The sequence below is a fragment of the Salvelinus namaycush genome, chromosome 23 (assembly GCF_016432855.1).
Source record: "Salvelinus namaycush isolate Seneca chromosome 23, SaNama_1.0, whole genome shotgun sequence".
In the NCBI taxonomy this organism is placed as follows: Eukaryota; Metazoa; Chordata; class Actinopteri; order Salmoniformes; family Salmonidae; genus Salvelinus; species Salvelinus namaycush.
Window position 1 is genome coordinate 4,564,309 of NC_052329.1, and position 13,149 is coordinate 4,577,457.

The 13,149-nt window shown below is 47.5% G+C and overlaps 1 protein-coding gene across 1 annotated transcript in view; it reads right to left on the reverse strand.

Moving 5' to 3' along the window:
• Nucleotides 1-12,297, reverse strand: part of cux1b (cut-like homeobox 1b) — a 17,546-nt gene extending 5,249 nt beyond the window's left edge. The window contains exons 1-10 of the mRNA XM_038962137.1: nt 12,279-12,297; nt 11,933-12,069; nt 11,627-11,696; nt 11,354-11,460; nt 10,557-11,267; nt 10,034-10,120; nt 7,733-7,789; nt 7,275-7,355; nt 7,115-7,179; nt 6,974-6,996 (exon numbers count right to left, since the gene is read on the reverse strand). Coding sequence (XP_038818065.1) covers nt 6,974-6,996; nt 7,115-7,179; nt 7,275-7,355; nt 7,733-7,789; nt 10,034-10,120; nt 10,557-11,267; nt 11,354-11,460; nt 11,627-11,696; nt 11,933-12,069; nt 12,279-12,297 — 1,357 coding nt within the window. The remainder of the gene's footprint in view (nt 1-6,973; nt 6,997-7,114; nt 7,180-7,274; nt 7,356-7,732; nt 7,790-10,033; nt 10,121-10,556; nt 11,268-11,353; nt 11,461-11,626; nt 11,697-11,932; nt 12,070-12,278) is intronic.
• Between the last annotated feature and the right edge of the window lie 852 nt (nt 12,298-13,149).

Below are 13,149 nucleotides of genomic sequence, written 5' to 3' on the forward strand. Positions count from 1 at the left end.
GCAACGGGTCTACCTGGTCAAGCAGACAGTATACACCTGAGCGGTCTGTTGATGTTTCAGCAACGGGTCTACCTGGTCAAGCAGACAGTGTCACACCTGAGCGGTCTGTTTGATGTTCTCAGCAACGGGTCTACCTGGTCAAGCAGACAGTGTCACACCTGAGCGGTCTGTTTGATGTTTCAGCAAGGGTCTACTGGTCAAGCAGACAGTGTCACACTGAGCGGTTGTTTGATGTTCTCAGCAACGGGTCTACCTGGTCAAGAGACAGTGTCACACCTGAGCGGTCTGTTTGATGTTCTCAGCAACGGGTCTACGGTCAAGCAGACAGTATCATACCTGAGCGGTCTGGTTGATGTTCTCAGCAACGGGTCTACCTGGTCAAGCAGACAGTATCACACCTGAGCGGTCTGTTTGATGTTCTCAGCAAAGGGTCTACCTGGTCAAGCAGACAGTATCACACCTGAGCGGTCTGTTTGATGTTCTCAGCAACGGGTCTACCTGGTCAAGCAGACAGTATCACACCTGAGCGGTCTGTTTGATGTTCTCAGCAACGGGTCTACCTGGTCAAGCAGACAGTTCACACCTGAGCGGTCGTGTTGATGTTCTCAGCAACGGGTCTACCTGGTCAAGCAGACAGTATCACACCTGAGCGGTCTGTTTGATGTTCTCAGCAACGGGTCTACCTGGTCAAGCAGACAGTATCACACCTGAGCGGTCTGTTGATGTTTCAGCAACGGGTCTACCTGGTCAAGCAGACAGTATCACACCTGAGCGGTCTGTTTGATGTCTCAGCAAAGGGTCTACCTGGTCAAGCAGACAGTATCACACCTGAGCGGTCGTTTGATGTTCTAGCAACGGGTCTACCTGGTCAAGCAGACAGTGCACAACCTGAGCGGTCTGTTTGATGTTCTCAGCAACGGGTCTACCTGGTCAAGCAGACAGTATCACATGAGCGGTCTGTTTGATGTTCTCAGCAACGGGTCTACCTGGTCAAGCAGACAGTATCACACCTGAGCGGTCTGTTTGATGTTCTCAGCAACGGGTCTACCTGGTCAAGCAGACAGTGTCACACCTGAGCGGTCTGTTTGATGTTCTCAAACGGGTCTACCTGGTCAAGCAGACAGTATCAACCTGAGCGGTCTGTTTGATGTTCTCAGCAACGGGTCTACCTGGTCAAGCAGACAGTATCACACCTGGGGTCTGTTTGATGTTTCAGCAACGGGTCTACCTGGTCAAGCAGACAGTGTCACACCTGAGCGGTCTGTTTGATGTTCTTCAGCAACGGGTCTACCTGGTCAAGCAGACAGTGTCACACCTGAGCGGTCTGTTTGATGTTCTCAGCAACGGGTCTACCTGGTCAAGCAGACAGTATCACACCTGAGCGGTCTGTTTGATGTTCTCAGCAACGGGTCTACCTGGTCAAGCAGACAGTGTCACACCTGAGCGGTCTGTTTGATGTTCTCAGCAACGGGTCTACCTGGTCAAGCAGACAGTATCACACCTGAGCGGTCTGTTTGATGTTCTCAGCAACGGGTTACCTGGTCAAGCAGACAGTATCACACCTGAGCGGTCTGTTTGATGTTCTCAGCAACGGGTCTACCTGGTCAAGCAGCAGTATCACACTGAGCGGTCTGTTTGATGTTCTTAGCAACGGGTCTACCTGGTCAAGCAGACAGTATCAACACCTGAGCGGTCGTGTTGATGTTTCAGCAACGGGTTACCTGGTCAAGCAGACAGTGATCATACCTGAGCGGTCTGTTTGATGTTCTCAGCAACGGGTCTACCTGGTCAAGCAGACAGTATCACACCTGAGCGGTCTGTTTGATGTTTCAGCAAGGGTCTACTGGTCAAGCAGACAGTATCACACCTGAGCGGTCTGTTTGATGTTCTCAGCAACGGGTCTACCTGGTCAAGCAGACAGTATCACACCTGAGCGGTCTGTTTGATGTTCTCAGCAACGGGTCTACCTGGCAAGCAGACAGTATCACACCTGAACGGTCTGTTTGATGTTCTCAGCAACGGGTCTACTGGTCAAGCAGACAGTGTCACACCTGAGCGGTCTGTTTGATGTTCTCAGCAAGGGTCTACCTGGTCACGTATGGGTTGACCCTCTATTCTTTAATCACAGTAGATGAAGGGGATCAGGCTGACTGAGACTTATTGTTGTGATCAGTGAGCTCTGACCAGGGCTGTAGGCTGATTAATTATGGCTGACTGAGACTTTACTGTTGTGATCAGTGAGCTCTGACCAGGGCTGTAGGCTGATTTAATAGGCTGACTGAGACTACTGTTGTGATCAGTGAGCTCTGACCAGGGCCGTAGGCTGATTAATTATGGCTGACTGAGACTACTGTGTTGATCAGTGAGCTCTGACCAGGGCCGTAGGCTGATTATTAGGCTGACTGAGACTACTGTTGTGATCAGTGAGTCTGACCAGGGCCGTAGGCTGATTAATTATGGCTGAATGAGACTTTACTGTTGTGATCAGTGAGCTCTGACCAGGGCTGGGCTGATTAATTATGGCTGACTGAGACTTTACTGTTGTGATCAGCGAGCTCTGACCAGGGCCCTAGGCTGATTAATTATGGCTGACTGAGACTTTACTGTTGTGATCAGTGAGCTCTGACCAGGGCCGTAGGCTGATTAATTATGGCTGACTGAGACTTTACTGTTGTGATCAGTGAGCTCTGACCAGGGCCGTAGGCTGATTAATTATGGCTGACTGAGACTTTACTGTTGTGATCAGTGAGCTCTAACCAGGGCTGTAGGCTGATTAATTATGGTGAATGAGACTACTGTTGTGATCAGTGAGCTCTGACCAGGGCCGTAGGCTGATTAATTATGGCTGAATGAGACTACTGTTGTGATCAGTGAGCTCTGACCAGGGCCGTAGGCTGATTAATTATGGCTGACTGAGACTTTATGTTGTGATCAGTGAGCTCTGACCAGGGCGTAGGCTGATTAATTATGGCTGAATGAGATACTGTTGTGATCAATGAGCTCTGACCAGGGCTGTAGGCTGATTAATTATGGCTGACTGAGACTTTACTGTTTGTGATCAGTGAGCTCGACCAGGGCCGTAGGCTGATTAATTATGGCTGAATGAGACTACTGTTGTGATCAATGAGCTCTGACCAGGGCTGTAGGCTGATTAATTATGGCTGACTGAGACTTTACTGTTGTGATCAGTGAGCTCTGACCAGGGCTGTAGGCTGATTAATTATGGCTGACTGAGACTTTACTGTTGTGATCAGTGAGCTCTGACCAGGGCCGTAGGCTGATTAATTATGGCTGAATGAGACTACTGTTGTGATCAGTGAGCTCTGACCAGGGCTGTAGGCGATTAATTATGGCATGAGACTACTGTTGTGATCAGTGAGCTCTGACCAGGCCGTAGGCTGATTAATTATGGCTGACTGAGACTTTACTGTTGGATCAGTGAGCTCTGACCAGGGCCGTAGGCTGATTAATTATGGTGACTGAGACTACTGTTGTGATCAGTGAGCTCGACCAGGGCCGTAGGTGATTAATTATGGCGACTGAGACTTACTGTGTGATCAGTGAGCTCTGACCAGGGCCGTAGGCTGATTAATTATGGTCAGCACAGCAGCACAGACTGTATGGCTGAGTCCTAAATTGCAGACTATTCCCTATATAGTCCACTAATGTTGACCAGCGCCTGATTAAAAATAGTGCCACTCTGTAGGGGACAGGGTTCCATTTGGGAGGATACCTTAGTATTTGAACAGCAGGTCTTTAAGAGTGCCTGTCTACCTCCTGATCAAACAGATGTCTTGTGCATAATGGAACAAAGACACTGTGGAAATAGACCTCTGAACCGTTAATAGGAATGAATTACAAAGCAGTCCAGTGTTTTCGTTATGAGAACACATAGGGGGTAACATTTTTCCTCACCCTCTCCCTGCGTCTCCTTTAGGACCGGATTCCCAGTGTTGCCTTGGACGCCCTCCCTCTGCCTGCAACACACAAACAGAGCGACATTTCAGACACCTCCCTCACATAGCCAGGCTCACACTGCCTGACCTGACCATAGATCGCTATGTAAGTGCTATGACCATAGTAACATCTCTGCTATGTAATGTTGACCCTGACCTTGACCATAGTAACATCTCTGCTATGTAATGTCACCCTGACCTTGACCATAGTAACATCTCTGCTATGTAATGTTGACCCTGACCTTGACCATAGTAACATCTCTGCTATGTAATGTTGACCTTGACCTTGACCATAGTAACATCTCTGCTATGTAATGTTGACCTGACTTAACATAGTAACATCTTGCTATGTAATGTTGACCTGACCTTGACCATAGGTAACATCTCTGCTATGTAATGTTGACCTGACCTTGACCATAGTAACATCTCTGCTATGTAATGTTGACCTGACCTTGACCATAGTAACATCTCTGCTATGTAATGTTGACCTGACCTTGACCATAGTAACATCTCGCTATGTAATGTTGACCTGACCTTGACATAGTAACATCTCTGCTATGTAATGTTGACCTGACCTTGACCATAGTAACATCTCTGCTATGTAATGTTGACCTGACCTTGACCATATAACATCTAGATGTAATGTGACCTGACCTTAACCATAGTAACATCTCTACTATGTAATGTTGACCTGACCTTGACCATACTAACATCTCTGCTATGTAATGTTGACCTGACCTTAACCATGTAACATCTTTACATGTAATGTTGACTGACCTTGACCATAGTAACATCTCACTATGTAATGTTGACCTGACCTTGACCATAGTAACATCTCTGCTATGTAATGTTGACCTGACCTTAACCATAGTAACATCTCTGCTATGTAATGTTGACCTGACCTTAACCATAGTAACATCTCTACTATGTAATGTTGACCTGACCTTAACCATAGTAAATCTCTGCTATGTAATGTTGACCTGACCTGACCATAGTAACATTCTTACTATGTAATGTTGACCACCTTAACCATAGTAACATCTCTGCTATGTAATGTTGACCTGACCTTGACCATAGTAACATCTCTACTATGTAATGTTGACCTGACCTTAACCATAGTAACATCTCTACTATGTAATGTGACCTGACCTTGACCATAGTAACATCTCTATATGTAATGTTGACCTGACCTTGACCAATAGTAACATCTCTGCATGTAATGTTGACCTGACCTTGACCATAGTAACATCTCTGCTATGTAATGTTGACCTGACCTTGACCATAGTAACATCTATGCTATGTAATGTTGACCTGACCTTACCATAGAACATCTCTACTGTAATGTGACCTGACCTTGACCATAGTAACATCTCTGCTATGTAATGTTGACCTGACCTGACCATAGTAACATCTTACTATGTAATGTTGACCTGACCTTAACCATAGTAAACATCTCTTGCTATGTAATGTTGACCTGACCTCTAACCATAGTAACATCTCTACTATGTAATGTTGACCTGACCTTGACCATAGTAAAATCTTGCTATGTAATGTTGACCTGACCTTAACCATAGTTAGTAACATCCTTGCTATGTAATGTTGACCTGACCTTGACCATAGTAACATTCTATATGTAATGTGACCTGACCTTGACCATAGAACATCTCTACTATGTAATGTTGACCTGACCTAACCATAGTAACATCTCTGCTATGTAATGTTGACCTGACCTTGACCATAGTAACATCTCTGCTATGTAATGTTGACCTGAGCCTTAACCATAGTAACATCTCTACTATTAATGTTGACCTGACCTTGACCATACTAAACATCTCTTGCTAGTATGTTGACCTGACCTTAACCATAGTAACATCTCTGCTATGTAATGTTGACATGACCGACCATAGTAAATCTTACTAGTAATGTGACCTGACCTTAACATAGTAACATCTTTACTATGTAATGTTGACCTGACCTGACCATAGTAACATCTCTACTATGTAATGTTGACCTGACCTTAAACCATAGTAAACATCTCTTACTATGTAATGTTGACCTGACCTTGACCATAGTAACATCTTGCTATGTAATGTTGACCTGACCTTGACCATAGTAACATCTCTGCTATGTAATGTTGACCTGACCGTCACCATAGTAACATCTCTGACATTATACTAGACTATTTGTACTCACGTCTCGCCCTGAGAGACCGGAAACTCCTGCTGGTCCGATTGGTCCAGGGGGACCTGTGATGTCACAGAAACAGTTCCAGAAAATATTCATGTTCATACTATCAAGAATCAGTCCTGATTCTTGGAGCAAAACACACACACGCACACACACGCACACATGCACGCACACGCAGACACACACACACACACACACACACACACACACACACACACACACACACAACCAACACCTGCACACACATACACACACAATCAACACATACACACACACACACACACACACACACAGACACTATACACACAGAAATTAAGTTGTACCTGGGGGTCCAAGGGGACCAGGTGGACCGGGAGTGCCAGCTACGAAGTCAGGAAGAGTTGGAGTAAGAGGGGTCTCCTCTGATTAAAACACAAACAAAATAAATTATTACTGTAGTTGAGCCAGTGCTGTAAAATACTCAATGGTGTTCATTAAGGCTTGTCGGACCTCTGACTCACACTTCCCCCTTGGTTTGTCATCAAACATGTGCGTGTGTGTGCGTGGGTCTGTGTGTGTCATCATACAGTCTGAATACTGTAAGGAACTCCTTATGCGATGACTGTAGCTGGTCTTTACGGATCACTGTCTGCCAGAGATCTGTGTTCAGGACAGGGTTAGTCCGTCTCTGAGCTCAGTGTGCTGGATCAGAGCATGACAGCGGCTATCAACATTCGGTAGTGGGGTCTGTGTTAGGGTAAACTGCTAGGTGTAGGTGTGAGTACATGCATCGTCATAGTATGTGTTGGTCCTGTGTGAATACATGATCGTATAGTATGTGTGGTCCTGGAAACGATGTAGGTGATCCGAGTACCTGGCAGACAGACAAGAGGGGAGGGGATTGAAAGAAGAAGAGATGGATAGAATGAAAGGCAAGCCTAACTGACACCGCTGTTCTGCTCGCGGGGAGGAAGACAGAATGAAGTACTCACTTCTTAGCACAGAAGGCCGAGCAGTCTCGACCGATGCTCTCACTCCAGGCAGTCTTATACAGCACCTGAGAACACAGACAAACACACATTATGACATCAGCACTGACATCTCTGAATAGCCAATGGGCACTGCGGTGGTGGGAGGTGAAAGGTTACATACCAGGAAGACCAGGCAATGCAGGAAGAGGGTGTAAAAGAAAGCAATGGTTCTGGCCATCTTGTTGGAGAGAATACCACGACCCTAAAACACATGGGTGAATTACTACCGTTTGTTCAAACATATCTATCTGTGAACGAATGAACGCCAGTTGGCAACCCATCCCTTTTGGGATTAATTGATGCATAAACAAACATTAGAATAATTCACTGTGGTAATTAAATGATCACTCTTCTTCTGGTGTTCTCTGCAGTACGCATCGCATAAAAAATAAACAAATGTAAGGTAAAAATCAGTACATAATAGTAAATGATATCCCTAGAGCAGTACAATAATGTACATACATACTGTATATATATATACACATATATACATACAGCCCCTTTGTGTGTGTGTGTGTGTGTGTGTGTGTGTGTGTGTGTGTGTGTGTGTGTGTGAGAGAGAGTGTGTGAGAGACTCACCAGGCTGAGTGTAACCTTGTCCCAGGGGCTGAGGCTCAGGTATCTGCGCTGGCGTTCCTGTAAACACACATGATGAGTCTCAACAACAACAACACACACTGCCCAATACACATCACCACCTACTGCCCAATACACATCACCACCTACTGCCCAATACACATCACCACCTACTGCCCAATACACATCACCACCTACTGCCCAATACACATCACCACCTACTGCCCAATACACATCACCACCTACTGCCCAATACACATCACCACCTACTGCCCAATACACATCACCACCTACTGCCCAATACACATCAACACATACTGCCCAATACACATCACCACCTACTGCCCAATACACATCACCACCTACTGCCCAATACACATCACCACCTACTGCCCAATACACATCACCACCTACTGCCCAATACACATCACCACCTACTGCCCAATACACATCACCACCTACTGCCCAATACACACTGCCCAATACACATCACCACCTACTGCCCAATACACATCACCACCTACTGCCCAATACACACTGCCCAATACACATCACCACCTACTGCCCAATACACATCACCACCTACTGCCCAATACACACTGCCCAATACACATCAACACACACTGCCCAATACACATCAACACACACTGCCCAATACACATCACCACCTACTGCCCAATACACATCACCACACACTGCCCAATACACATCACCACCTACTGCCCAATACACATCACCACCTACTGCCCAATACACATCACCACCTACTGCCCAATACACATCAACACACACTGCCCAATACACATCACCACCTACTGCCCAATACACATCACCACCTACTGCCCAATACACACTGCCCAATACACATCACCACCTACTGCCCAATACACATCACCACCTACTGCCCAATACACATCACCACCCACTGCCCAATACACATCACCACCTACTGCCCAATACACACTGCCCAATACACATCACCACCCACTGCCCAATACACATCACCACCTACTGCCCAATACACATCACCACCTACTGCCCAATACACATCACCACCTACTGCCCAATACACATCACCACCTACTGCCCAATACACATCAACACCTACTGCCCAATACACATCAACACACACTGCCCAATACACATCACCACACACTGCCCAATACACATCACCACATACTGCCCAATACACATCACCACATACTGCCCAATACACATCACCACCTACTGCCCAATACACATCACCACCTACTGCCCAATACACATCACCACCTACTGCCCAATACACATCACCACACACTGCCCAATACACATCACCACCTACTGCCCAATACACATCACCACCTACTGCCCAATACACATCACCACCTACTGCCCAATACACATCACCACCTACTGCCCAATACACATCACCACCTACTGCCCAATACACATCACCACCTACTGCCCAATACACATCACCACCTACTGCCCAATACACATCACCACCTACTGCCCAATACACATCACCACCTACTGCCCAATACACATCACCACCTACTGCCCAATACACATCAACACATACTGCCCAATACACATCAACACATACTGCCCAATACACATCAACACACACTGCCCAATACACATCACCACACACTGCCCAATACACATCACCACCCACTGCCCAAAACACATCACCACCTACTGCCCAATACACATCACCACATACTGCCCAATACACAACAACACCTACTGCCCAATACACAACAACACCTACTGCCCAATACACATCAACGCATACTGCCCAATACACATCACCACCTACTGCCCAATACACATCACCACCTACTGCCCAATACACGTCACCACCTACTGCCCAATACACATCACATCAACGCATACTGCCCAATACACATCACATCAACGCATACTGCCCAATACACATCACCGCATACTGCCCAATACACATCACCACCTACTGCCCAATACACATCACCACCTACTGCCCAATACACATCACCACCTACTGCCCAATACACATCACCACCTACTGCCCAATACACATCACCACCTACTGCCCAATACACATCACCACATACTGCCCAATACACATCACCACATACTGCCCAATACACATCACCACCTACTGCCCAATACACATCACCACATACTGCCCAATACACATCAACACACACTGCCCAATACACACTGCCCAATACACATCACCACCTACTGCCCAATACACATCAACACACACTGCCCAAAACACATCAACGCATACTGCCCAATACACAATCTGCCTAAAGTGTGTGTGGTTGTCCTCACCCTCTTGCTGAAGGAGGCGAAGGGGTCCAGTCTCTCCTCATACTGGGAGGAGTAACGCACCGTAACCGTGTCATCACTGCCTCCAGCCTGTAGGGGGAGACAGATCAGTCAGTCAGGAAGTCAGTCCAGCCTGTAGGGGGAGACAGACAGTCAGTCAGGAAGTCAGTCCAGCCTGTAGGGGGAGACAGACGGACAGTCAGTCAGGAAGTCAGTCCAGCCTGTAGGGGGAGACAGATCAGTCAGTCAGGAAGTCAGTCAAAAGAAAACAACACTACAACAGAGAGGTCATTCGTTGCAGACCGCAGCAAAATGTTTAGTCTGTTGCAAAAACGTTTTGCAACAAAAACCAGTTTCTATTGCACAGAATCAGGTAGCTCCCTCCCCATTTGGTGTCCTAGAGATAAAGGTAAACGATTTCCGAAGCAAAACGTTTAACAATAGGCCAAATATTTTTGCTATGATCTGCGACTAATGAATACACCCCTGCTCTTCTGAAGTGATGGGTGGCTGGCCAGATACTCACCCTGCCAGGGTAGCTCTGGAGGAACCTACTCACCCTGCCAGGGTAGCTCTGGAGGAACCTACTCACCCTGCCAGGGTAGCTCTGGAGGAACCTACTCACCCTGCCAGGGTAGCTCTGGAGGAACCTACTCACCCTGCCAGGGTAGCTCTGGAGGAACCTACTCACCCTGCCAGGGTAGCTCTGGAGGAACCTACTCACCCTGCCAGGGTAGCTCTGGAGGAACCTACTCACCCTGCCAGGGTAGCTCTGGAGGAAACTACTCACCCTGCCAGGGTAGCTCTGGAGGAACCTACTCACCCTGCCAGGGTAGCTCTGGAGGAACCTACTCACCCTGCCAGGGTAGCTCTGGAGGAACCTACTCACCCTGCCAGGGTAGCTCTGGAGGAACCTACTCACCCTGCCAGGGTAGCTCTGGAGGAACCTACTCACCCTGCCGGGGTAGCTCTGGAGGAACCTACTCACCCTGCCGGGGTAGCTCTGGAGGAACCTACTCACTCTGCCTGGGTAGCTCTGGAGGAACCTACTCACCCTGCCAGGGTAGCTCTGGAGAAACCTACTCACTCTGCCGGGGTAGCTCTGGAGAAACCTACTCACCCTGCCAGGGTAGCTCTGGAGGAACTTGATCTTCTCGTAGAGCTTGATGTTGTCGGCACGCAGGCTGTCCAGCTCACTCTGCAGGGCCTGCATGGTCACCTGCACGGAACGACTCTCCTGGAGGACACAGAGAGAGAAGGGGGTTAAGAAAGAGGGTGGAAAGTCAGTGTGTGTGTGTATACATATATATGAGTGGGACTCACAGCCTCCAGCTCCTGGTTGCGTGAGCGGAACCTCTCTCTCTGGCTGGAGATTATGGAGAGGAGAGAGTCCATCTGGCCTTGAGGCAGCTCCCCCTGGGGGGCCACACCTGGGGGGGGGGGGGGGGACACAGCACTGTTATAGACACACCCGGCACCGTTATAGACACACCCGCCACTGTTATAGACACACCCGCCACTGTTATAGACACACCCGCCACTGTTATAGACACACCCGCCACTGTTAGACACACACACACAGCTCCTACGACATACCTGTAAACATGGCAGTGGCCTCTCTGATTGGCTCAGGGATGCTGTCAATCATGCTAGTCAGGTCAGACCCCTGGTGGAGAAAACATGAAATCAATCTTTATTTAAAGCGCATTTAAATTCTTTACACTAATAAGAACAGATTAGACATGGGGTCATTTGGGGTTCAGGACCCGATTCGGACTTAAGTCAACTTCTCTCGTCTGAATAGGGACCTATGTGCATCCCAGTGATGGGGAGACTAACACCAGGCTGGTGATGATGTCGCAGGGTCATGGAGGTGAAAGGTCATGGAGGTGAACGACTAACCTCAGCATCAGGGCGTGACAGGGAGGACATGGTCTGGATGCTGCTCAGGTCGTGTTCCAGTTTGAGGATGAGCTCCTTCTGCTCGGCGCTGTTCCGGACCGCAGACGAGAACTCCAGCTGCAGGTCAGCATAGCGTCCTGTGGAGGGAACACGTGGAGACGGAGGACAGCCCGGTTAAACACACATCATTACAGATCATCAGTGCTGAGGCTTACAATACATTCAATTCCTTTTCAGACACATATAACATCTGTACGTTCTGGTCATATGTAGCTACCCAGTCAGTCACTTAGCGGGTTCAGACGTCAACAGCCGTGGGTCTCGATTACTCCACGAGACATTTTACCTGGGCTTCTGAAGAACATAGGACGAAACAGGTTCTGAAGAACTTACCAAACACAGGACGAAACAGGTTCTGAAGAACACTTACCAAACACAGGAAACAGGTTCTGAAGAACACTTACCAAACACAGGAAACAGGTTCTTGTCTGAACAAAGTTCTGTCCTAACTGGCTTGTTTGTTAAAAGGACACTTTCAAAGTTAGGCTTCTGCCTAAAATGTCTCTGTGTGTGTGTCTGTCTCTCTGTGTGTGTGTGTGTGTGTGTGTCTGTCTCTCTCCCCCTCTTCGTGCGTCTCTCCCTCTCTGCGTGCGTCTCTCCCTCTCTGCGTGCGATGTCATTTAAAAAATATATTATTACATTTTTGAACCCTCAAAGATCCAGAATGGGGTGAAAATGTCAGCCATATTGTTCAGGGAGAAATCCAAACCAGTCTCATTGGAACGAATGGCCCTAGAGGTATAATCCTGATTTAACGTTTACATTTGAGTAATTTAGCAGATGCTCTTATCCAGACCGACTTACAGGAACAGTTAGGGGTTAACTGCCTTACTCAAGGGCACATCGACAGATTTCCATTTTAGTCTGCTCGGGGATTCGAACCAGCGACGTTTCGGGCTACTGGCCCAACTCTCTTAACCCGCTAGGTTACCTGCCGCCCCAGTTAAAAGATGACCCGAGGGAAACGGGGTCAACAAAGTCATTGTAGAGCATCGTGGCGTCACATGCTTCAGTAGGGAATGAGATGGCAGAAACTTCAAACAAAGACAACGCCATCTGTGTTTGTATAAAAGAGATTTACTTCAATTATTACACCTAGTGTGCAAGTGAATAATCCTAATAACAACACTACATGTTTATTACAGTGATATTGCTTC